The 26,811-nt window shown below is 37.1% G+C and overlaps 1 protein-coding gene across 7 annotated transcripts in view; it reads left to right on the top strand.

Moving 5' to 3' along the window:
• Window positions 1–26,811, top strand: part of TTC17 (tetratricopeptide repeat domain 17) — a 126,975-nt gene that overhangs the window by 20,859 nt on the left and 79,305 nt on the right. For 6 of the 7 annotated variants that reach the window (XR_011570917.1, XM_070804082.1, XM_070804077.1 and 3 more), the window contains exons 2-14: window positions 3,498–3,587; window positions 10,450–10,619; window positions 11,263–11,374; window positions 11,605–11,736; window positions 16,941–17,050; window positions 17,584–17,728; window positions 18,167–18,306; window positions 19,750–19,910; window positions 21,468–21,580; window positions 23,383–23,529; window positions 25,032–25,147; window positions 25,304–25,469; window positions 26,637–26,714. Coding sequence is in view for 6 of the 7 variants with exons in the window: in XM_070804082.1 (XP_070660183.1) it covers window positions 3,498–3,587; window positions 10,450–10,619; window positions 11,263–11,374; window positions 11,605–11,736; window positions 16,941–17,050; window positions 17,584–17,728; window positions 18,167–18,306; window positions 19,750–19,910; window positions 21,468–21,580; window positions 23,383–23,529; window positions 25,032–25,147; window positions 25,304–25,469; window positions 26,637–26,714 (1,680 nt within the window). In the remaining variant the exon portion in view is untranslated. Of the gene's footprint in view, window positions 1–3,497; window positions 3,588–10,449; window positions 10,620–11,262; window positions 11,375–11,604; window positions 11,737–12,485; window positions 12,564–16,940; window positions 17,051–17,583; window positions 17,729–18,166; window positions 18,307–19,749; window positions 19,911–21,467; window positions 21,581–23,382; window positions 23,530–25,031; window positions 25,148–25,303; window positions 25,470–26,636; window positions 26,715–26,811 lie in introns of those variants that run through there. The other variant, XM_070804083.1, reaches the window with a different exon arrangement.

Below are 26,811 nucleotides of genomic sequence, written 5' to 3' on the forward strand. Positions count from 1 at the left end.
TTTCTTTATTAAAATAAATTGCTTTGGTAACAGTGAAACTGTGTTTACCTGGAAGTCTTAAGAGGATGAATTATTTTGAACAGAATTCCATTTAGCTAATTTCCAAACACATGGTCGGTTTTTCCCTGCAGTTTAAATTTTGCCCTAAAATGTATTTCATACTTTCTCACCTTCTTATTTACAACAAACTGAAAATAATTTCAGTTTTTCTTTTTAATTCCGGTCATTATAAGCATCATTTATTATGCTGTGGAAGTTGTAGGATTGTTTGTCCTTTTGTGAAAAAACCATAAAGTGCTCTGAGGTCTTGTGGACGCATTATGTCATGTTTAATCTATCCGTACCTCTCTGTAATTTGTCACTCTTCTTGCTCTTGGGCTTATAGCAGCCACTTCTAAATGCTAAAGGTTTTGAAGGGGTATTACCACTCCTTCTTAAATTGTATATAAAATCAGAGTGCACAGGCTCCGCATGTTGGCTCATAGTGGGCCTGGTTGATAAAGGCTTAATATAACTTTTGGTAGTTGAATGGATGTTGTAGCATTTACAAAGTGTAATCTTTCTTAATCTTCTAAGGAGGAGAGATATTCAAAAGGAGAAAAATTCAAGCTGATTGGCATTTGCCAAAGATAGTTAGAATAAAGTCTTAAAATGTAAGGCTGGTGCACTGGGACGACCCAGAGGGAGGGTATGGGGAGGGAGGAGGGTTCAGGATGGGGAACACATGTATACCTGTGGCGGATTCATTTCGATATTTGGCAAAACTAATACAATATTGTAAAGTTTAAAAATAAAATTTTAAAAAAAAATGTAAGAACTTGAAGGTACCTCAGTAAGAATATGCGTCAGGCTATAAATCTTCTGTAATCAACCCTAATCTGGCAGAGCTCCATGCCATTTGCTGCAACGTCAAAAAGAGAAGCACAGCTGTTAAGCTGTCAGTGGACTCCCTTCTGCTAATAATTTTATCTTTGTACGTTCTCTAGCTACTATATCTTTATTGCACTCAGTGCTTCAAGGAAATGAAAAGTACTTCCTCAGAGTTGAATGTTGGCCAAACCCATGCTATTCAAATAAGATAAAGCCCTGGTTCTCGTGTCTTTTTAATCTAAAGCTAAAATTATACTTTATTCATTTGTCTTATTCTTTCATTCTGCTTGTAGTTCTCCACATTATCAGATAAATGGACTGGTTGGATATTTTGGAATGGGAATGTCACACTCCCACATTCCTTCTCCTTCCCCCCGATTTTTTTTTCCCCTAAAAACCTCATTTAAATATACTTATAGAGAGGTATGTTAAATCAGTACCTTTCGAGGTCTGGATAGTTCCAAAGTAAAGACTTTCTTTGACCTCCTATTAAAGCTCTTTTGAATTCTGACCACTGGCTATAGCTTTTACATTTTCTCCTGTAAAAATTTTGGTGTGCTGTAATATATTACAAATAATATATTGTTGTATAAAAGATTGATGGACTTTGGAGTTAGATCAGGTCATGTTCAGTATAGTCACTTTCCCTGCCCTTTTGGCATTTGACTGTTGAGTATGTAAGAGAAGCAAAAATTTCCACCCCTCATTGAGAAACACCTAGCGTTTTGCTTGTAGGCCTTTGCTAGGTTTCATTGTTTGATAGAGATTAACAGCTCAAGTGGTCAAGTATAGGCCTTGCTCTTATATTTTTAGTGCCTTTTAAATTCAGAGTACAGTTTTAATGTAAGTTCCAATATAGTAGCAAAGCCAGGGGAAGCAGTGAAGGGATTTAGTTATAAAAGAGACACCCTGGGAGATGATCATTATCCATCACTACATAATGCTGATTATGTAGTTCAGATAATTGCTATGAAAATATGAGTGGAAGTTACTCCAGACTAGCATCTCTTTTTCTTCTGGCATCTCTGAGACGGTAGAATGAAGAAAGGCGGATGAGTTTTATAAGCGGTCACCTAGCATCACCCAGTACTACTGTGCCTGTTGTTAAAGCAACCATTGGACTTATTCCATGTTATTTGTATTCCCTCTTATTATTTGTTTGTTGGCCATGCTTCACGGCTTGTAGGATCTTAATTCCCCAGTCAGGGATTGAACATGTGCCCCCGGCAGTGAAAGCACTGATTCCTAACCACTGGACCACCAGAGAATTCTCATTCCCTCTCTTCGATTTTTTTTTTTTAATAGGCTTGCATTTACCAAAGTCTAAGCAAGGCTATCTTTTGCTCTTAAAAAACTAGCTCTAAAATTAATTAATTGAGCTTCTGTCAAGTTCTTAGAGATTACACAAATGTAGTTTCTTCTCAAAGTAGAACTTCTGGAGAGCTAGTACATAATTTGACAGTCTAACCCTAAGGGATACCAGGAACTTCATTCATGTCTTTGGTTCCAAGGCCACTGCCTTAGATTTTCCTGAAATTCAAAAATCCCCATGTGTGTATATGTGTTGTTTTTTCCTTGTTATAAACATATATAGACAATTGAAAAATATACAAGTGTAAAAAGTAAAAGATATAAATGTACCTCTCTTTTTTTAATCCCACTTCCCAAAAATAAACCAGCTTAGTTTTTAGCATATCAGACATGTATACATCTAAATCTATAAAAATGTAATTTCTTTAAAAAAATATACCATGCTTATCCTTTATCACTGTTTTAGTTAATTACACATTGTGAATGTCTTTCCGTGATAATAGATCTAATTTTTCTGTCTCCCATTCCATTGGACAATTGATGTCCCTGTTCCCTCACTGATGGACTTAGGTTTGTTTTTGTTGTTCGGTTAGTTTTTTTGTTTGTTTGTTTTCAGTTAAAGGCAATATAGTGAACATTTTTGTGTGTATCTTTGCCCACTTGTTTAAAGAATGCCTATAGTTCCCTAGAGTTTATATTCCTAAATCAATGGTATGTAATTCTAAAGTTTTGATACATGTTGTCAAATGAGCCTCCAAATAATAAGTTTATAAGCCTGCTGCCAGCATATAAGGATTCATTTTTCCTACATCTTCAACAACATAGTTGCTTGTTTATGATTCAGAAACTTGAATTGTAAACTCTAAGTCCTGAGGTTATTTTATATAATCTCTGATTTATGGTTTCACAAATAGCCTGTAAAAATAGATGCTTTTTGTATTTTTCCTTTTATTGCTGCCATACTTGTTTAGATATAGAATGTGTTATCAAGACAAGGCAATCTTTTTTTTGTTAGTATAGGTGTAACATATATTTTAAGGAATTTATCATTTATTTATTGAATATTTCTTATATTACTAGTCCAGTCAGGATATTCATTTCAAAACCTTGCTCTTTTGAGTTGGAGTTCAAGGGACAGCTACTGAACCTCTCATTCTCTTTGCTGAAATTTACACATAATCACTTTTGAAATACCCCTTAAATTTACTGAGCACCTCACACTGACTAATGGTGATTGAACAGTAAGGCATATTAAACTTTATTAATCCAAACAAATTTTAATGAAATCTGAACTTTATCTGTTTGCTTGCTTGCAGGTGGATTCACCTATGAACTTGAAGCATCCCCATGACTTAGTCATATTAATGAGACAAGAAACAACAGTTAACTACCTCAAAGAACTGGAGGTGAGGCAACTGGACAAGCAACACACACCTGGTACTTGGTACATTTCACAGGAGCTACTATGGTCAAAGAAGAATTAAAACATATTATTTCTTAATTCTTCTGCTTTTAAAGGAATATTCTATTTTTAGATCATGTTTCTATTTTTTTAATCAGAATGCCATTTGAGCACTAGTAAGAGAAATAGACTACTGGAACCTTGGTTTTATGCCTCATTCTTGACTCACATATCCTTGAACAGTATTTCCATGTATAAATATTTCCATCAAATATGAAGAGGAATTATCTCAAGATAATCTTGGAAGGAGAGTTTGGGTAAAATATCAAAAGGAAGAATGATTTGAATGCCTCATAAAAATATAATTATGTTAGTTCTCAGGTAGTAAAAACTAGGATCTTAGTAGTTTGTGTTCTTATGATTGAGGTGAAAACCATTCATCACTTTGCATCTTGAAAAGTCTTCCTTCATTTTTATTTTATATTGAAGTATAGTTGATTAACGATATTGTGTTAGTTTCAAGTGTACAGCAAAGTGATCCAGTTATACACATACATGTATTTATTCTTTTTCAGATTCTTTTCCACACTTTGAAACGCTGATATTTATTAGCACTAGTAATATCTGACCTTTTGGTTTCTATCATTGATTTTCATAAACTGATTTTTCTTAGTAGCAAATAGTGTTATTTGAAAAAGTTTTTTTTCTTTCATATAACCCCCTCTTAAAAGTTATAGTGTAAATTGAATTCAAATTTTAATGAAACTTTTAAGTTGCAGAAAAAGTAACCCAATTTGCAAAATGAGATTTAGAAAATTATTGGGAATAATAAGAGTAGAATCAGAGTCTTAGAAAGCTAGAAGGAATCATAAAGATCATCCTCATTTCAGTGGTAAGGAAATAATTGCACCTAAAGACTGAATTGCCTGATTTCATGAAACAAGTTATGGCAGAACCAGAGGCAGATGCCTTATCTCCTGGCTGTTTACAGAGATGAAACCAGGTAGCCATTCATCTTCTAGTTACATAAAAGTTCCTGACTTCACTTATATAAATTTAAATTAGTACATCTATTAACAGTAATAGTTATATGTTTTTAAAACTTCTATAAATTAAAGAAGAACTTTTGGCACATATTAATTGTGTAGGTAGTAAATTTTTAGGAATACTTATAAAACTTGAGCACCTCACCATTTGTAAAATAGTTCTCACCTTGTTCTTACCAGTTTTGTCACTTATAAATTTGGAAATGTTGATTTTTATGAATACTAAGACAGTAGACATAATTTATAGGGCTTCATGCCTGGAAGCTTAAAACACAGTGTTCAGAAAGATGCAATGGTGCAGAAAATAGTTTTTAAGAGTCATAGACAACGTTATAATGTTTATGATTATCCATCTTTTTAAGTGGCAGTATTATTTAATATAAAGAGAAAGAGACTTCGAGTATGTGTAATGGGAAAATGCCATTTACCAAGTCACTGAAAATGCAAATGAAAAATATTGACTCCACCAATATTTGGTTAAAGTAATGTAATGAGTTTATACAGAGTACTTAGTTTCTGCTTCATATACACAATGACAGATGAAAGACAAAATAGAAATCAAAGTAAAACGTAGTCAAGTCTGAACACAACATGAACAACCTCCGTAGACTTGAAATGGAACAGAAAGCACCAAGTTGAGAATGTAGCTAAGACTATAAACCTGCTGGTCTCCAAGACCAGGAATAGGTTCTGCTGTCTGATGTTCATTGCATCTCTGTGGAGCAAAGGGCACAACAGTGTTCCATGCAAGATAAAGGAAGATAACCGGATTCACTACTGCTTAAAGACTGGGACGGAGCATGAAAAGAGTCTGGTGGGAAAAATTTTAAAAAGGCAGGAAGACAAAACCTAATGACCAAAAAATGAACCAAACCATGTAGTGGTTCAATAATTGCATCTTCAGTTTCCTGAACACCATTTCAGGGCAGAGGATCACTTTGGGTTAGAAACTCTAAAATCGTATGATCTGGTTTTGGACTTTGGATCTAGATAGAACCAGAAGCAGCTACAAAACTGTTAGACCCAGGAAATGGTCATGGAGTGGTTGGGAAGAGACAGAGATGGAGATGGGGTTAAGGATGGTTCCAGGATTTTTGACCCAAGCAATTGATGTTGGATGGAGTTGGCTTTAGCTGAAATGAGAAGACTGAAGGAGGTATAGACTGGGGAAGAGGTTGGTATATTAAGAAGATACCTGTTAGGAATCAGTGGAGACATTGAGTGAGGAGTTGGTTCTTCTGGTGTAGACTCCTGGGTCAAGGCTTGAGCTAGAGATTTAAGTTCATTTATCCTTCTTAATCACTGACATAGGAATAAATCCATGAGACTAGATAATACAGTTTATCTACAAAGTAGTGACAACTAGGTGAACTTCTTAGATCCCAGAATCAATACCAGAAGACAATAGCATCAAAGTGTTAAGTACAGAATTTTATATTGTTTTAAATATAATATTTTATATTCTCTTAAACCATCATTCAGGAGTGAGGACAAGGCAGTTTTCTGACATACACAGTTTACTAACCACAGACCTTCACTATGCTGACCAATGCAGATAAATCGCAAAAGCATTAAGTTTAAAAAAAGAAAGTTGTAGAATATAGAGTATGATACCATTTATATAAATTTTTTTTAATGAGCCAAAGAATTTATTTGAAGAAATAAAATTCTTTACAAAATTATCATTCCACACATAAAAATAATCCCCCAAATCCCCATGAAGCAGATTTAGGTAGATAATCCAAATTTCAAATAATCCCAAATCTCCAGAAAGAAGAGATACCTTGTTATACCTTTTTCTCAGGGAAGGAAAGATAGATACACTGGAAAGCGAATCTGTATTCACAAAACTTCAATCTGAAGCCTCTGTCTAGTAAAGTCTCAGAGGCTTATTCAGAAAATTTATTACCAATTTTGTACCTATATCTTCTTTATAATTTTTGTGACTTTGTTTGTTTTTCTTTCTTTTTCTTCTTTTCTTTAACATTGTATTTTTGAAATTCCAAACTCTACTCTACATTTTTAACTTTTGCTTTTTCGTATTTGTTATCGATTTTGTACCTATATTTTCTTTATTATTTTTGTGACTTTGTTGTTTTTTTTTTTTCTCTTTCTTTTCCTTCTTCTTTTCTTTAACATTGTATTTTTGAAATTCCAAACTACTCTAGATTTTTAATTTTTGCTTTTACGTATTTGTTAACCAATTTTGTACCTTTAAGAACCCAATCTTCAGTACCCATTTTTAACTAGGGAGTGAGATTACTGGCTTGACTGCTCTCACCCCCTTTGGACTCTCCTTTTTCTCCACCAGGTCGCCTGTGTCTCCTCCCTAACCCCTCTCTACTCTACCCAACTCTGTGAATTTCTGTGTGTTCCAGGCGGTGGAGAACACTTAGGGAACTGATTACTGGCTGGATCTGTCTCTCTCCTTTTCATTCCCCCCTTTTATCCTCCTGGCCACCTCTGTCTCCTTCCTCCTTCTTCTCTTCTCTTTGTATAACTTCGTGAACATCTCTGAGTGGTCCAGTTGTGGAGTGCATATCAGGAAGGGATTACTGGTTAGCCTGCTCTCTCCTCTATTAATTCCACCTCATCTAATTCGGGTCACCTCTAACTCCCTCCTCCCTCTTCTCTTCTCCATGTAATGCTGTGAACCTCTCTGGGTGACCCTCACGGTGGAGAAACTTTTCATCTTTAACCTATATGTTTTATCAGTGGTGCTGTATAGAAGGAGAAGTTTTGAGACTACTATAAAAATAAGACCGATAACTGGAAGCAGGAGGCTTAAGTCCAAACCCTGACTCCAGGGAACATTAATTGACAGGAGCTCATCAAATGCCTCCATACCTACACTGAAACCAAGCACCACACAAGGGCCAACAAGTTCCAGGGCAAGACATACCAAGCAAATTCTCCAGCAACACAGGAACACAGCCCTGAGCTCCATTATACAGGCTGCCCAGTCACCCCAAAACCATAGACATCTCATAACTCATTACTGGACACTTCATTGCACTCCAGAGAGAAGAAATCCAGCTCCACCCACCAGAACACCGACACAAGCTTCCCTAACCAAGAAACCTTGACAAGCCACCTGTACAAACCCACACACAGTGAGGAAACGCCACAATAAAGAGAACTCCACAAACTGCCAGAACACAGAAAGAACATCCCAAACTCAGCAATTTAAACAAGATGAAGAGACAGAGGAATACCCAGCAGGTAAAGGAACAGGATAAATGCCCACCAAACCAAACAAAAGAGGAAGAGATAGGGAATCTACCTGATAAAGAATTCCGAATAATGATAGTGAAATTGATCCAAAATCTTGAAATCAAAATGGAATCACAGATAAATAGCCTGGAGACAAGGATTGAGAAGATGCAAGAAAGGTTTAACAAGGACCTAGAAGAAATAAAAAAGAGTCAATATATAATAAATAATGCAATAAATGAGATCAAAAACACTCTGGAGGCAACAAATAGTAGAATAACAGAGGCAGAAGATAGGATTAGTGAATTAGAAGATAGAATGGTAGAAATAAATCAGAGAGGAAAAAAGAAAAACAAATTAAAAGAAATGAGGACAATCTCAGAGACCTCCAGGACAATATTAAACGCTACAACATTCGAATCATAGGGGTCCCAGAAGACGAAGACAAAAAGAAAGACCATGAGAAAATACTTGAGGAGATAATAGTTGAAAACTTCCCTAAAATGGGGAAGGAAATAATCACCCAAGTCCAAGAAACCCAGAGAGTCCCAAACAGGATAAACCCAAGGCAAAACACCCCAAGACACACATTAATCAAATTAACAAAGATCAAACACAAAGAACAAATATTAAAAGCAGCAAGGGAAAAACAACAAATAACACACAAGGGAATTCCCATAAGGAGAACAGCTGATCTTTCAATAGGAACTCTCCAAGCCAGGAGGGAATGGCAAGACATACTTAAAGTGATGAAAGAAAATAACCTACAGCCCAGATTACTAAACCCAGCAAGGATCTCATTCAAATATGAAGGAGAAATCAAAAGCTTTACAGACAAGCAAAAGCTGAGAGAATTCAGCACCACCAAACCAGCTCTCCAACAAATACTAAAGGATATTCTCTAGACAGGAAACACAAAAAGGGTGTATAAATTTGAACCCAAAACAATAAAGTAAATGGCAACGGGATCATACTTATCAATAATTACCTTAAACGTAAATGGGTTGAATGCCCCAACCAAAAGACAAAGACTGGCTGAATGGATACAAAAACAAGACCCCTACATATGTTGTCTACAAGAGACCCACCTCAAAACAGGGGACACATACAGACTGAAAGTGAAGGGCTGGAAAAAGATTTTCCATGCAAATAGGGACCAAAAGAAAGCAGGAGTAGCAATACTCATATCAGATAAAATAGACTTTAAAACAAAGGCTGTGAAGAGACAAAGAAGGTCACTACATAATGATCAAAGGATCAATTCAAGAAGAAGATATAACAATTATAAATATATATGCACCCAACATAGGAGCACCGCAATATGTAAGACAAATGTTAACAAGTATGAAAGGAGAAATTAACAATAACACAGTAATAGTGGGAGACTTTAATACCCCACTCACACCTATGGATAGATCAACTAAACAGAAAATTAACAAGGAAACACAAACTTTAAACGATACAATAGACCAGTTAGACCTAATTGATATCTAAAGGACATTTCATTCCAAAATATATAAAATTTTAAAACTTGCAAAGCAGTGCCATATGTTGATTTTGGAGATATATATGTAGTAATATTTAAGAGGATAAGGGCAGTATAGTAATATTTTATAAAAATATACGTGAAAATGATGCATAAAACATTCAGGATAGTGATAACTTTTGTTTGCTTGCTTATGTATTTATAATATTTATTTTTTCCCTTGATCATGCCATGCGCTTGTAGGATCTTAGTTCTCCAACCAGAGACTGAACTTGGGCTCTTGACAGTGAGAGTGCCAAGTCCTAACCATGGGATTCCCAGGGTAGGGGTAACTTTTGAGAGGGAGAGAGGGGTTTCAAAGACAGTAAGAGGGGCTTCAACTATTTTTTTCTTCTTTTAGAAAAATCTAGAGTATGGCACGGAGAAGGCGATGGCACTCTAGTACTCTTGCCTGGAAAATCCCATGGACGGAGGAGCCTGGTGGGCTGCAGTCCGTGGGGTCGCTAAGAGTCAGACACGACTGAGAGACTTCCCTTTCACTTTTCACTTTCATGCATTGGAGAAGGAAATGGCAACCCACTCCAGCGTTCTTGCCTGGGGAATCCCAGGGACGGGGGAGCCTGGTGGGCTGCTGTCTATGGGGTTGCACGGAGTCGGACATGACTGAAGCGACTTAGCAGCAGCAGCAGCAGAGTATGGCAAAATGTTAAGATTGGGTAGTGGAAATATAGTATACATTTGGGAAAAAAATATGAGTGGCAGAAATTTCTCTCGAACCTAGTGACTCCAGCTAGTACTATCAGCGTGCTGGTTGTCTTGAAGGACTGAAATATGGCATGTTTGGACAATTCAAGGTAGTTTCAATTGCTGAGCATCCTGTGCCAAGAAAGTTGTTAAATATAACTTTATAGATAGCTAGAAATCATTTTCTAAGGCACTCATGTGCCAGTAGTATACATGCCATGTTCTGTTGGAGAAGCTCATTCATGTCATCTAAGGTAACCAAGGGCACATTTAGAATTCTCTGACTTGGTCAACACATTAAATTCTCCTTTCTCTTACATGGTAGGTAGGTTGAAATATTAGAAAAATCCAGCAAGTTCTTATTTTCTTCTCAACAGAAGCAATTAGTTGCTCAAAAAATTCACATAGAAGAGAATGAGGACAGAGATACAGGACTTGAACAGAGACATAATAAAGAGGATCCGGACTGCATCAAAGCCAAGGTGCCCTTAGGGGACCTAGATCTATATGATGGCACATACATAACTTTGGAGAGCAAAGATATCAGGTAAAAAAAATTCTCTTTCCAAAAATAAAAGTACTTCTTCCTGAACAGATGTTTCTCAATTCTAAATTATTTCTCTAATTTGAAAAAGCTTCAATAACTGATGACTATTCAAATTTGAAAGTTCAAAATATATACTATGTATAGAATTTTTACAAATCAATTAAAAATATTTATCATCGCAGTAGAAAATTGAACAGTTTATGGTAAAAAGTACAAATGGCCCATAAACACATGGAAAAAAATATTTCTTGGTAATGATCAAGTAAGTACATGCTAAAACATATTTTTCATCAAATTGGAAAAAAATATTTAAAAATCAGTAACTGGTAAAATATGGGAAAAGTGTATACAAAAGTGTAAATTGGTTTAACATTTCTAGAAGGAGTTTAGCATGTCTTATTAGCTGTAAAGTCTACAGTCTTAACAGTCTGTGACTTACCTATTATTTTCTGTTTAACTCTTGATTTATCTCCTTTAAGTTGAACTCTCAAACTAGTTTATTCCAACAGCAACTATATGAAAAAGGTATGCATTTTGACTAATATTGATTGTAAAGATGCTTTGAGAATATGATTTAATTAGGGAAAAACTTGGCGTTTCTTCACTTTTCATTCATTCATTACTCCTTGCCTCTTGATTGTAGCCCTGAAGATTATATAGACACAGAATCTCCTGTCCCTCCAGACCCTGAGCAACCTGATTGTACTAAAATTCTAGAACTTCCATATAGTATACATGCTTTTCAGCACTTGCGAGTAAGTAGAGAAATTTGGGGGGCCTCGTTTTCATTTTTTTCTTTGATCTCTGGCTTAGACATGCTCTTTCTTTTCTTTCTTTTCTCCTTCCAAACAGCTTTTTGTTTTAACAGACATCTCCTACTTTTAAAATTCCTTCAGAATAAACACTCTTAAGATACTGAATTGTAATCTTTTATGACTTATAATCTCCTTTTTCTTTTCTTTTTTTTCAATTGTTTCTTCTTCAGGGTGTACAAGAGAGAGTTAATCTTTCTGCACCGCTACTACCTAAAGAAGATCCAATCTTCACGTATTTATCTAAACGATTAGGAAGGAGTATAGATGACATAGGCCACCTCATTCATGAAGGCCTGCAGAAGGTAAGTCATCAGTGACTAAAGAGCCCAGGGACTGTGAACAGAAGGTACTTTTCTCTCAGAAAATACCTCCCTAGCTTGTTTTTGTCTAGAGAGTGATTTTAAATCCTGATCACAGTCATATAAACTGTGCAGTTCAAAGTTAGGCAGAAGCATTGACAATCCAGTCCCCTTTACCAGGGTGAGATGCTACAAAGTTCTATTTGAACTAATTCTTGAAAAAAACAAATTATAAACTAATATAAGCAATAGGGCTTATAGGCTAGATTATATATTTTGAGTGTGAAAGAAAATGTAACATTAGCATCTTTGATATATAACTACACATAGTAAATACATAGATTATCACTGTTCTCTGAACAGGAAAAAAATCACCACAAACAATAAAAGCTTCATGTAATTTCTTTTAAAGAAGCATCTACTTTAAAAAAATGGAATGCAGAATTATGTAACAGGACCCCAAAATTTAAATGTATCATTGAGGATAGCATGTGGGAATTTAGAAATAATTTTTACTCTTCTCTGTGCCTAAGGAGATTCATAAAATGCAGGCTAGTTTCTATGCAGAGGTATTAAGTAAAATGTGTAGTTGTAATATTTATATACAGTGTACTCAAATACATATATTTTTATACTGTTCATACCCAAATATATGTTTATTCAAATACTTTATATAAGATTATTGTTGTAGCTAAGTTACCTTCTTCATCTTGTTTTTCTGAAGGTAATGTAAAATACCGCATCCCCAGAATTGATGAATAATAAGGGAAAACTGGCCTAGGATTTAAAATATCCTTCACAGAATTGTTAGTTGAAAGTAGATCATAGTGGTAAGTGCTCTATAACAAATTAAAATAGAGGGTTTATTGGGTGGCTACTTTAGATTAAGCAGGTGGGGTTATCCTCTCTGGAAAGATGAAATTTAAGCTGATACTTGAATGACAAGAAGAAACCAAAAGTCAGAGATCAAGGAAGAGCATTCTAGGCTGAGGCAACAGCCCCAAAGCCGTAATGAGCTTGATAGTGTATCAGTCAGCTCAGGCCGCCATCACAGAATACCGCAGACTGGGCGGCTTCAGCACCCGAACTCTCAAAGTTCTGGAGGCTGGAAAGCCCAAGATCATGTTGCTGGCTGATTCAGTCCATGGTGAGGACTCTTCCTGGCCTGTAGATGGCCTCTTTCTGGCTGTGGTGTCAGGTGGCTTCTCTGTGTGTACATTGGGGAGGAGTGGGTACGAGGGGGAGAGAGAGAGAGAGAGAGAAATCTTCCTCTTAGAAAGGCACTGGCCCTATTGGATTTTAAACCTTTGTCTTCAGAGGCCTTATCTTCAATATAGTCACGCGGGGGTTAGAGCATCTGTATATGAATGGTGAGAGAGACGCATTAAGTCTGTAACAGGTGTTATAAATTAAATTCAGGTCAGTATGGCTGGAGCCTGGTGAGCGAAGGGGAGGGTGATAGGGAATGAAGCCAGAGAAGGTGGCCAGGGCCAGATTATCTCAAGCTCTGAAAGCCAAGGTTAGGACTTTGAATTTTATTCCAGGTGTGCTGAGAAGCTGAAGCAGAGAAGGGACATAATTTAATTAGTGTTTTTAAAAATTACACTCTAACTTGTATGGAGAAATGACTCAAGGAGGCCAGAACTGGAAATAGACCGGTTAGAGGGTTAGTGCAGTAATTCAAGAGGGAGGTGAAGATGGTTTGGACAAGAATGGTTAGTAGTGGAAATGAAAGGACTTAAACTATTTCAGAAGATGTTTAGAAGCTGCTTAATCAGATGTGGAGAATGAGAGAAAAAGAAGTCAAGGATAATTGCTTAATTTTTGACGTGAGCAACCTGAGGAGGAGCTGGTTTGGGGTGGAAGAAGATTAAGTCAGGTTAAACTGAAATACTTTTTGAGTCTAGAACTCCAGTAGAGGTCAGACCTGGGTTTAGAGATAGAGAATAATTGTTAAACAGGGAGAATTTGTAGCCATGGGATTGGGTAAGGTCATCTGGAGCAGAGTGAAGTTGGAGAAGAGGTCCTGGGTCCTCCTGTGTTTTCTGTCAAGCAGAGGGGGAGGAGGGGCCAGTAGAAGAAGCCCAAAAGGATGTTCAGAAGAATGTGGTATCTAAGAGCCAGGCAGACAAAAAGTGTTCAATAGAGAAAGAATAATTAATAGTGACATTCCAGCATTTCTAGCTTTGGCAGGAGATTTTATAAGAAATCTTACTGAAAGATTTTTCTTTAAAGATTTATTTTTCTCTTCCAATATGATGTACTCTGTTTATCATGATGTTTTTAGTAGTTCATGTTGCATTTTTAATTTATCATTTTGTCCCAATTCACAATGTAAGTTTTAAAAACAGATTAAAAACCATTTGTTGATTTAAAAAGAAACTTTCTCAAAAGGCTACTAAAAGAGAGACTGAAGCCTAAGTCATAAATCAGTTGTGAAAGAATATAGCATCTGCTCTTTCGAGAACCTATCAGTTCAGTTCAGTTGCTCAGTCGTGTACGACTCTTTGCAACCCTGTGGACTGTAGCACGCCAGGCCTCCCTGTCCATCACCAGCTCCTAGAGTTCACTCAAACTCATGTCCATCGAGTCGGTGATGCCATCCAGCCATCTCATCCTCTGTTGTCCCCTTCTCCTCCTGCACCCAGTCTCTCCCAGCATCAGAGACTTTTCCAATGAGTCAACTCTTCGCATGAGGTGGCCAGAGTACTGGAGTTTCAGCTTTAGCATCATTCCTTCCAAAGAAATTCCAGGGCTGATTTCCTTCAGAATGGACTGGTTGGCTCTCCTTGCAGTCCAAGGGACTCTCAAGAGTCTTCTCCAACACCACAGTTCAAAAGCATCAATTCTAAGGCAGTCAGCCTTCACCTTTCAGGCTGACTTGGGTAGGAGGGGAGGAGGCAGTCCTGGGTGGCCCCAGAAGTCAAAAGTGGGACCAGCCAAGTATAGACCTCAGTTCATGACAACAGGAGACTTTCTTCTAACTGTCAGAGCTGTCTTGGAATGGAGTAGAGACAGCACCGAGCACTTTGAGGACAGTGAGGCCGCAGAAGGATGGCAGGAACAGAGTTTGGGATTACAAGACCTAGGGTCATGTGCTAATGTTGCCCTTTCTGGGCTGTGGAATCTCGGGAGCCTCAGTTTCCTCACCTGCAAAATGGGAGGAGTACTAATGGAACAAGGGTCCGTTAAATGAATTCGGCCCTCAGCACAACCTTTGCTATTTTGTGTATTTGCTTGTTTATTGTCCACGGGGCCTCCCTGATGACACAGCGGTAAAGAATCTGCCTGCAATGCAAGAAATGCAACAGACGTGAGTTCAAACCCTGGGTTGGGAAGATCTTCTAGAGGAGAAAATGGCAGCACTCCAGTATTCTTGACTGAAAAATCCCAGAGAAAGAGAAGCCTGGTGGGCTACAGTCCAGAGGGTCACAAAAAGTTGAATGCAACTGAGCATTGAGCATAGCATTCCTTAACCAATTGTACTTAATGCTAAAATCTTTCATTGCTTTACTCAAAAATCATAATTTTTCCTTGAAGATAGAATACTTAATGGATGATTAAAGCAGAATTATACTGGTTTTAATTTTAAAAATAAAATAACTGGTCCTTTTTAAAAAACAGACTACATAAAAATCTATAAAAGAGAAAGTTAAACTTGTAATTTAAAGTCAGAGATAATTACTGTTTTATAATATTTTGGAGGGTTTTTTTTTTAGTTTAACATATTTTTATAGCTAAACCTCTTTTTTTATGGTTGATGGTTGTGCTAAGTCTCTGTTTCTGCGCGTGAGCTTTGTCTCTTTGTGGTGGGCAGGGGCTGCTCTCTGGTTGCAGCGTGCAGGCTTCTCATTGTGGTGGCATCTCTTTTTGCAGAGTGTGGCCTCTAGGGCACGCAGGCTCAGTAGTCGTGGCTCACTGGCTTAGTTGCCCCGCATGTGGAATCTTCCCTGACCAGGGACTGAACCCACATCCCCTGCATTGGCAGGTGGATTCTTATCCACCAGACCACGAGGGAAGTTCTTTAGTTAAAAATTGTCCTCAAGGATAAATTTTTAATCATGAAGTTTGGGGGTAAAAGTAATCACATTTTTTAAGGTTTTATACATACAGGTTGTTAAATTGTTTTGCACCACACCCCCCCCCCCCCCGCCCCCGCCAGAAATGCTCTACTAACCTACAGTTAATATACACTGTAGCCAATAGTGAATACTGGCATTCTTTTTAATCTTTGCCAATTTTTAAAAGAAAAACTTGCATCTTTTAGATTATTTTTTGTAGTTAAGTTTTGTATTTTTTTCACCTGCTAAGTAGCCATTGTTTCATATTTTTGAATTGTCCATGTTTTTGGCCCATATTCTCTTGGCCTTTTGTCTCTCTGTTTAGATTTTTTTATGAGCTATCTGTTTATTCAAGATATCAAATGTTGGCTGTCATATGTTTTTTCTGTTTTATCTTAAATTTTATGACTTTTTTCATTCTGAGTTTGTAATTTCTTACTTGGGTTTAAACTACATTGATTTTTTGACACAGTTCAGTTTAGTGTTTTGACCTCTCTGTGGTTGAAATCAGAGTATGTTCAGGGATAAAAAATCGAAGCCACAAAAGGAGAAAACCTGTCTGCTATCTGAACTTCTGTTTAACTTGACTAAATAATATACTTATTAATATATAGTAGACATTTTTAGCAATGTGAAGATCTGAATGAGTTTCTGATCACACTGAGAAAATGACAACTAAAAATACATCTTTCACAAAAGCATTGTATTTGCTTACATACATACCTTCATTCGGATGTTTAAATAGGAAACTTTACAGTATGTTAATTTCAGGAATTTCATGTTAGAACAACTAGCATTTCTAAGTAGGCTAGATTCTAACTTCTGAAGTCCTGAAATAGGGCCCAAGGTGTGGCCGCTTGGTGAGATTGTCGGCTTTATTTCCCTCTTGGAATGATAGCCTAGGGTTGGACAGTCTCTCTGTCTAGACCACACCTTAGTATACTTGTTCAACTAATAATCAGAAACCTCTTTTGATACAGGTAGTTTATTTGTACTTTGTCCTCTGCTTTGTCACTACTATGTAAGTCTTGATCTTTACCAGTTTCAGCTGAGATAGAGTGGTAAAGGTGCTCATTTTGAGCATTCTGAGTTGAAGAAACTATCTTGAGTTATATTTGGTTGTTATTTTATTTGTTTGATTTCTAGAACTCTTCCTCGTGGGTACTGTATAACATGGCTTCATTTTACTGGAGAATAAAGAATGAGCCATATCAAGTAGTGGAATGTGCTATGCGAGCTCTTCACTTCTCATCCAGGTAGGATTCCTGTCCTTCTGGACCTGTTGATTTTCCACATAACTCAGGACTGTTAAAATATATATATTAAAAAAAAAAAAAAAAAACAAGGAGAAGCATTGTATGTACTTACTTTCTCCTCAATCCCTGTTCCAAGAAATTAGTCCAGTCAAAAATGTCAGAGTTCAAAGCGATAATGGCATAACACACTTCTGACATGTTATGCCCGCTGACTTACTTGGGACTTGGAAGTAAGGACCTAGGCTGGAGAAATTATCAAAAGTTAAATTTTTCTCAAAGCAAATGTCAGCCGTAAATACATTTTAAAATCATGAAATGTCTGCCAGCCTTGATTTTTGTTAAGCACCATCAATGATGTAAAATGAAACATTAGGATTTTCTTAAATTATTTTCCCCATCTGTAAGCAAACTCAAAATTGTTTTCCAAAGCTCAATAGCTTTGAATGTAATTTGCACCTGTCAGGTAGTTACAGATAATTGTGGAGCACAGGCTTCTCTCCTGATGTCTAATTACATCTCTCCTTCTCTTGTAGGCACAATAAAGACATTGCCCTGGTCAACTTGGCGAACGTTCTGCACAGAGCACACTTCTCTGCTGATGCTGCTGTTGTGGTCCATGCAGCTCTGGACGACAGTGACTTCTTCACTAGCTATTACACTTTAGGAAACATATATGCAGTAAATACAACTTTTTTTACATAAACCAATCCAATTGCTCTTTCCTTTTTTTTTTTTTTCCCCTAGTAAAAGAAATATCCTTTTCCTTTCTTCTGTTCTGGACAAGGGAAAGGGGATAGAAATGAAGAAACTTAAGAGAAAAAAAAACTCAAACAATAATGAATCATTAGTGTCCTAGCCTCTTGACAAAAAAGAATAATAAGTTGATAGGAATATTAAACTTCTTCAGAGTAGTCCTCTTAAGATAGCAGTTATTTGAGCTGAGCCATCCTGTACAGCATCGCTTCATGTTGTGGAGGTTTGGCCACTGATTGAAATAATGTTCACTGTATGAAATTTGGTGTGACCTCATAAATCGTAAGGACATTTGGACAGATACAGCCAGGCTAACATTTTTCCCTCCTGTGTTTGTGTATGTATGTGTTTTTGTCTCTTTAGATGCTTGGGGAGTATAACCACTCAGTACTCTGTTACGACCATGCTTTACAGGCCAAACCTGGGTTTGAGCAAGCTATAAAGAGGAAGCATGCTGTCCTGTGTCAGCAAAAACTCGAGCAGAAATTGGAAGCTCAACATAGGTAACTCGGAGGAAAAAATTTTACTGAAGCAAAAAAAAATTTTACTAAAGCACAATAGGATCATAGGTTAGACCTGTATAGGGTGAAATCAGTGTTACTTTGTTCATTAGAATTAAGAAAAACACCTTTTCACTACTACTAGTCCTGTCCTTTTTCTCCAAATCCAGGAGGCTTAGCACAAGTCAGTGGTTGTGTAAATGATTCTAGGTACTAGAGAATGTTTACAGTACATGCCATCATTTACATCTTTACAGTCTTGATCATCAGTTACTTGTATGAAGTCTGATGAAGGAGGGGGATGCTGCCAGATGTAACTCTATTGATTAGTAACTCTATTGATTACATTTTTATTTCCATGAATTAGACTGTCAGTAAACTCACTTGCACATGCTGTGTTTGATCTTTCTCCCCTTCGACTCCTAGGGTTGGGCTATTATATTGGTTAAGTGATGTTGAGAGAGATTATTTGGCCCATGTTTTACAGATTTGTGTAAGTTGCACAGTAGTGGGATTCTGTTGTACTTGGTCCTTGTACTTAATAAAAAATGTACTGTATTTAATTCTATAAATAATAAGACCAGTGAAGGAACTTCACATAATTCAGAAGTGAATTGTTCATCACTTACAGAATTTTGAGTCTGATTATTAGAGAATTCAGTGGACATTAGGATTTCATTGAATTTTCCATTTAATGGATAAATTTTCCATTTTCCAATCTGTTTAAAAGCCTGGTGTAGTAAAAAAAGGAAAGAATGATAGCTTGTTTATGTCTGGCTTCTGTTATACCTGCTCAGAACTTGCCTTTGCTGAGCTTCTTCCAATATTATACTCTTCTTACACAATCTGTTCAGCCCTTAAATCTCCATATGTTAAGTGTAACAAGTAATCAGATGTTTGTGACTAAATATAATGAAGCTACTGATTTATTGATATCAGCTGGTAGAGAATCTTCCTTTGCAAGCAGTTTCTGTGGTTTTCCTCCAAATCTGTAAACCAAGGAGCTCCAGTGCAAGAGCCTTTTTGTTAACCTTTTGTTTGGGTAGAATCAAATGAAAAGAAAAGAAAAGGAAGATTCTACAAAGGCTTTGAATGTCCATGGAACTAATCTTTGTAGAGAAAAACAGAGTTGTTAAATCTGTAGAGCTTTATAGTATATCACTCTGTATCTTTTTTGGCCCCTGCAAAGTCCACCACACCATTTAATGTCATTAATTGTTGTATTTATGAGAAGAATTTCACATGTCTTTTTACCACCCAAATATTAATAAAGCGGTAGCATTTATTCGGTCCCATGGTTCTTGAGACGGTGGTACAGTGGTTGTTTGCTAAAAGTCAAAATCTTGGAATTTCTGCTGAGAACCAGAAAATCTGTGTATTTAAGTGGGCTTAAACATTTACAGTTTTAAAGCTCTATAACTTTTTCTGGCATTAAAAAATGTTAAGATCCCTCCAGCGAACACTGAATGAGTTGAAGGAGTATCAAAAGCAACATGACCACTACCTGAGACAGCAGGAAATCCTAGAAAAACATAAGCTGATTCAGGAAGAGCAGATCCTAAGAAATATCATCCATGAGACACAGATGGCAAAAGAGGCACAATTAGGTAAGTCCTGATTCCAGATAATTTTTAAAGGGAGATTAGGAAGTTCACGTCTAGTGTGCTTCACTTTCATAACTTTCACGTAGCCACAAAGCAGTGTAAAACTGTGCTTATGATTTCCTTCGATCTGAAAATGAAATTATCACTGCAAGTGGACCAGCAGGCCTGGGAGCCAGTTTGATCTTCCTGGCTTTTTTATAATTCACATTTTAAAGTAAAAGCCAAATCTTTTGTATCCTAAGAGTCCAACAGTTTTTTGCCCTCTGTGGCCAACACTGATGCTTCTCTAACTTTAATATGCGTGTCAGTCTCTTGGAAATCTTGTCAAAATGCTGATTTTGACTCAGTAGGTCTGAGGTGGGGCCTAAGATTCTTGTTTTTGTAACGAACTGCTATTTGCTGCTGCTGGTCTGAAAGCTCACTGTAAGCAACAGAGCCCTACAGCAAGTTAATGCAAGCCAGACACAGCCTGGGAAGAAAAATCCACACTTTTCAGCCAACACTGGCAGTAAGACTAAATGTTCTTTTTTTCTTCCATTAAAAACAAATGTTTTATTTTAGAAGAGTTTAGACTAGACTTTGTCTCAAGCAAAAAAAGTCATCAATGGATTACTTTCAGGGGATTCTGCCATCCTCCCCCAGATTACACACAGTGTTGTATATATGCACAACTTCTTTTCTGTGAAGACGATATATAGCTCTTTGAGGGGGGTGCAGGGGAGGCACACCATGTAGATATGCAGATTCTTAGTTTCCTGACCAGGCATTGAACATGTGCCCCGTGCAGATGAAGCATGGAATCTTAACCACTAGACCACTGGGGAAGTCCCATTATGAGCATCTCTTACAGTCTGTGACCCCAAAACAGAACCACTGGTCTAAAGGAACTGGCATTGACAGCATATTAGTGATTTGGTTGTATCCAGAATGTTTCATTTATGATCAAACCCTGTGGGAGCAGATATGACAACTTGACACCAAAGAAAAATGAATAGAATCACTTATATTATATCCTTCTCCCTTGATAAGTAGAGGCTGTTACAGCCTCTTGGGGTTGCAAAGAATTGGATGTGACTGAGTGACTGAACAACCACATGACCATTTATAGTCCATTTTACAATTCACCTGACAAGTTTTCTTTACTATTTTGAGTATAAAGAGTATGTTTGATCCTTGGGATTACTTACTGCTCAGTCTGTACTAAAACGCAACCAGAGCTCTTATATATAAATTTGAAAAAGTTATGAAGTATATAAAGCAAATTGTCTCCAGAGAGATGGGCAAAGTCTTAAACAATTTACTCAGTAGATTTTACAATCTTAGAATTGCCAGAAGACACCTCAGTGATTATTTAGTGGCACCTTGTTTTATAGATGGAGAAATTGAGGCTTTAGAATGATTTAATGAACCATGAAGGCATTTTCCCCTGGATATGTACCCCTCCATGAGTACTCACCAGGCTCTGAAGAGTGCAGGGCTGATACTACGTGACTTAGACAAAGAAAACTGTGTTGGCATTGTTGATCTTTTCATCAGTTTTCATTTCCTTTTGTATCCCAGGAAATCATCAGATATGCCGTCTAGTCAACCAGCAGCATAGTTTACATTGCCAGTGGGACCAACCTGTGCGCTACCATCGTGGTGATATCTTTGAAAACGTGGACTATGTCCAGGTCTTTTTCTTGGTCTCTTCTAGTTCTTATAAACGTTTGCATATCAAGAGTAATATTGCTCTCCCACCCCCAATTCCTTGTATATTTGAGCTCTAAAATGTGTGATTGTCATTTAAGATTTTGCGTATCTGTTATGTTTATAAAGTCAGATTTATAGAGAGTACTCAGTTACTTGATAAATGACGTTTCTGTTTCCTAAAGCACTAGCTGTATTTGTCTTTTCATATGTGTTTAATTCCTGTCTTTACCATGAGAGCTAGAATTGGTCTGTGACACAAAGCCTTTACCTTTCCTTATAACTTGTTTTAGTAAGACCTCGAATTTACAATTTGGGAAAGAGTAGCCATGCTCTTCGCAGAAGTCATCAGTCCAGTTATGTTGCGTCAACCAAAGGCATTAACAAAATGATCTTACAACAAGAAAGGTTTATTAAGCACCATTGCTGTTTGCATGTTTTCTCTGTCTTCCTGTCTCCGTGTATGTCCACAGGTACATACACATATACGTACAGTCACACACGCACATAACATCCCAGCCTGTCTAGTTGGGAAGAAATAATACATAATGATACCAAATAGCATGTAACTGATGCTGGTATAGATAGTAAGTACAACCAGAGTCCAGTTTTCATTCAAAAGGAGACTGGAAATAAAATAACATTTATTATATTCCTATAGAAAACCCATCATGTCCTTAATTATAGATACAGAAATTTCTAGTGAAAAGCATTTAAAATAATTAAGAGATCAGGACAGCTTCTATAGAAAGACAGACCATGAAAAATTAGAATGCTTTAATCTGGAAAAAAAAAAAAAGAAAAGAAAACCCAGACATTGGGAAAGAGTAAGAAGCAAAAATTAAGAGGTCATTTAGGAAGAGAAATAGTAATAGAGGCCAGAAACTTACTGTGATTATTGTAAGCCAGCTCCTAGCAGTATCCCATGTTTAGTTTTTAGGAGTAGTAAAGGAAGAACAGACTCACACTCTCTAAGACTGTAGCTCCCTGTCTTAAACCCAAGCATTTTAAGCAGAAAAGGGGAATATTTAGAAATGAAATAGACTGAAACACAGTGTAACTTTTAGAAATCATAATGGTCTCAAGACCATTTGGAAGACTGCCATGCACTAGTGTAGCTTCCAGTATGATGTATTCACAAATTTCATCACCACTATATAGGGGAAGACTGTATTCCTGTTCATCAAGGCATAGAGCTACGAAGTCGTAATATTCATTCCTTTTACTCATGTTGTTCCTACTCCATCCCGTCTTAGTCCTACTCTCTTCTCTAACAAGGTTCCAGAAATACATAGGAAATACGGTATCTTGAGAGAATATCAAATATTGTTCTTTGGTTTGGGGGGAGGCTATACATATTTGAAATTGATTGTTCAGTAGTATTTAATGCCTAAGTGATGGGTATATTAAGCACACTAATTTTATAGAGTAGTTATCACTTTAGTCCAGACAGGGGAGAAGAATGAACCAAACCTCTTAATCAGCCATCATTAAACCTGTAAGAGACTAAATCATAGAAAGGAAGTAGAGGGAGAAGAAAACAGCCCACACTAGGGTTCTCCATCAGCGGCCTAGTTGAGTGAAAGTTGCTAGCTACATGTTATCTGGAGCGAGTACTATTGGGGCATGGTTCTGAAAATTAAAGATCCGATTGCTTTTTAGCTGACCTACTCTCTGATTTCCTTCTAATTTTGATTATTCAGTAACATTTTGGGTTTAAGTTAAATCTGAGTCACAACTGCTTTTCTGCTTTCAATTTGATTGAACTTTTCTTTTCATTTTCTAGTTTGGTGAGGATTCCTCAACCTCCAGTATGATGTCTGTGAACTTTGATGTTCAAGCAAATCAGAGTGATATCAGTGATTTGGTCAAGTCTTCTCCCGTGGCCCATTCTGTTCTCTGGATCTGGGGCAGGGACTCTGATGCGTATAGGGTAAGTTAGTAGAGGATGATAAAGGAGTTTTCTCAGACAGTATTTCTTAAAGGAGTGGCCTTCAACCCTGCTGGTTAATATGGCCCTGTTCAGCAAGAAGTTGTTAAGCTTAGATTAAATGGAAGGCCTGCTAGGTGGTAGATAAGTAGGACATAGGATCTGTCTCGATTTCTTGCCAGCCACATGGGGCACATAGACACCCTGATGTCAAATCAAAGCCCTAAGTAAAATTACCAGCCCTCACAAGTTTCTAAATGTGACCTCCATGTATGTTTGTATATATTTCATGTATTCAGTCAGCACCCTTTTACTGAGCTCACAACTATATACCAGGTTCCTTGCTCTGCTGGAGCTCACATTGTAGCAGAAGATACAGAAAATAAACAAGTAAATGAATATGTATTTCCAAGCTAGCTAAGAGATAATTATATGTTAGCCAATGGAGATACCAAGATATGAAGACAGAAACATTGTTTTTTTTTTTTTGTTTTTTTTTTTACAGTGTTAGTCACTCAGTCATCTGGTTCTTTGTGACTCCATAGACCATAGCCTGCCACGATCCTCTGCCCATGGGGTTTTCTAGGCAAGAATAGTGGAGTGGGTAGCCATGCTCTTCTCTAGGGGATCTTCCCAACCCAGGGATCAAACCTGGGTATCCTGCATTACAGGCAGATTCTTTACCATTTGAGCCACCAGGGAAGCCCCCACTACTAAATTTTCAGGAATTTAACAGAATTAATACAGCCACTTATATTTAATTATATGAAATATAAACTCCCAAGTTTGAAAGCTTCAGGCTGTAAGTTTAGTAAAACATCTGGTACTAATTATTTATATTTAGAAAAATGGAACTTTACAAATAAAATAATTGCTAAACTTTGGCATTGGCAAAAAAAAAAAGGTCTTAGTTAAGGGAAAGATAGTTTTCTGTGCCAATTTGTCACGTGTCTGTATGCTTCCAGGCATATGTCACAAACTTCACCTCAAACTGACTTAAAAGAAAATTCACCTCGTATTATAGGAAATCCAAAGATACAGCGAACTTTGGCTTTGGTTGAACAGTGGCCCAGTAACCCATTGTTTTCCTCTTCTTTAATTTGGTATCCACTGTGTTAGTTCCATCCAAAAGCTGGTCTTCCTCATGGTAATGAGGCGACAGCCAGCAGTAGCTGGAGCAATGTGCTCCTGTGGCTTAAGAGACTAAGACTAGCATTTCTTTCCTGGAATCCCAAAGCAAACCTCTCCCTGTGTCTTACTGGCTCAGCTGAGTTAAGCCACCCAACCCTGAGTCAGTCTGTGGTAGAGCAGGTAGAATTACTGACTTAAGACTAACAATCTGCAGTAGAAAGAATATTCTAGAGTCTACCTCAGTCTCTAGATCCTAAAGTACTAAATTGTTGTTTGATTTTCCTAGTAACATTTATGTTCTTTTAAAAGTTCATTTAGTGTGTTGAAATATTGACTCTGAAGAAATTTATGAGAAACTTTTTTTTCTCTGTTAGGACAAGCAGCATATTCTGTGGCCTAAAAGAGCTGATTGTGCAGACAGCTATCCTAGAGTCCCCATTGGTGGGGAATTGCCAACGTATTTTCTGCCTCCGGAAAACAAAGGACTCAGGCAAGTGCTTATGGATATGGCAAAGCACTTGATTCTGCATGATTGTCATCTGGCGGTTCTTTGAGAGCACCAACCTTGGACCTGAAAGGTTAAGTCTTTATTTTGAAGTCACCCAAACTTTGAAAATATGAATTTTGTTCCTTTTTCTTGTACCAGGATCCACGAACTCAACAGTGATGATTATTCTTCAGAAGAAGAGGCCCAAACCCCTGACTGTTCCATAACTGACATCAGAAAAAGCCAGACCCTGTCCTACTTAGTCAAAGAATTAGAGGTCCGCATGGATCTGAAAGCCAAAATGCCAGATGACCATGCACGAAAAGTAAGGCTCACTTAGGCTTGGTGTTTATTGCCGTCCATTCTGGGTGATTTCACAAGCCTCATTGGTGGAGCAAAAATTAAATAGAGGGCAGTTGCTGAGTTCTAAGTTTATAAAACTGAAGGATCAAGTTAACGAATTAGTGAAATTATTAAGAAGTCAGTCATGCTGTTGAAGGACTGCCAGGAAAGTGTTCCTTGGGGTTGCTGTTTACACAGACCACCTAAGCACTGTTCCTCTAAGAGGGCTGCAAAGATGAGTCACACAGAACTCTGTTCACCTAGTGGAGGCCATTCCGACCACTGCAGTTCAGCTTTGCATCCTCCAAGCCACCAGAAGTTTGTATAATTGAAATCGAAAGCTTGAGGATTCCCTTTCCTTGGCCTTATCAACCCTGCTTTGGACTCATATGAGGTCCTTAGGAATTTGTATGAATCTGATAACCTCTCTAAATATGTTCTGTTAGGCTGTCTTCTGTAGTTCCTATAAGTTATGTGTAACTAGGAATCTTATTACTGAGTATAAATCCTAGGGTAAACACCATTCCATGGATACAAATTAAAACAATTTCCTTTTTAAAGAGAAAACAAACCATCACAATGACCTTTGTTAAATTTAATTTTGAAACTATGAGTAGTTACTGCTTTCATTCAACATTTACTGAAGCAAAAAAACATGTTTCAGGCAGTGTTTGGAGTTCTAGGAATACAAAGATAACAGACCACGATCCCTCTCTTAGCGTTGTTCACAGTTACATAAATGCTGCAGGAATATGAAGTGATTAACTGAGGATCTGGTGCTTTTCCAGTTAGGAAGGATAGCAGATAATTGCATCAGGCATTGCATGCTTTGTTTTCCGAATAATTTCTCATTTGCTTCTGGACACTTAGGTTGACTTTAATGGGGAAATGATAGATCATCTTAATATGTATGTGCTGTATATGTCTTTTGATTTTTTTTTTTTAGTTAAAGGAAACTAAGGCATACGTGTGAGTAAGGTAACACCTGTTGGTATGTCAGTGACCTCATGTTATGTATATAAATTATAAATGTCTATTCAAATTAGCTGTTCCTGATGAGCTCAAGTAAAGATTGCTGTCTGTAGAAATTCTTTTCAGATGTCTTCCCTGTTATTTTCAATTGATTCAGTCTTCCTTTTAATGTTTTCAGATTTTGCTTTCCCGTATTAATAACTATACTATCCCAGAAGAAGAAATTGGGTCTTTCTTATTTCATGCTATTAACAAGGTGAGCCGCCTACTTCAGACATCTGAAATTTAAATGCTGGGTAATTGTAATTAAAAGTTATAATGCATGTATTAAAAATTCTTTTGAGCATGAGTTC

Source organism: Bos indicus, chromosome 15, assembly GCF_029378745.1.
Source record: "Bos indicus isolate NIAB-ARS_2022 breed Sahiwal x Tharparkar chromosome 15, NIAB-ARS_B.indTharparkar_mat_pri_1.0, whole genome shotgun sequence".
Taxonomy (NCBI): domain Eukaryota; kingdom Metazoa; phylum Chordata; class Mammalia; order Artiodactyla; family Bovidae; genus Bos; species Bos indicus.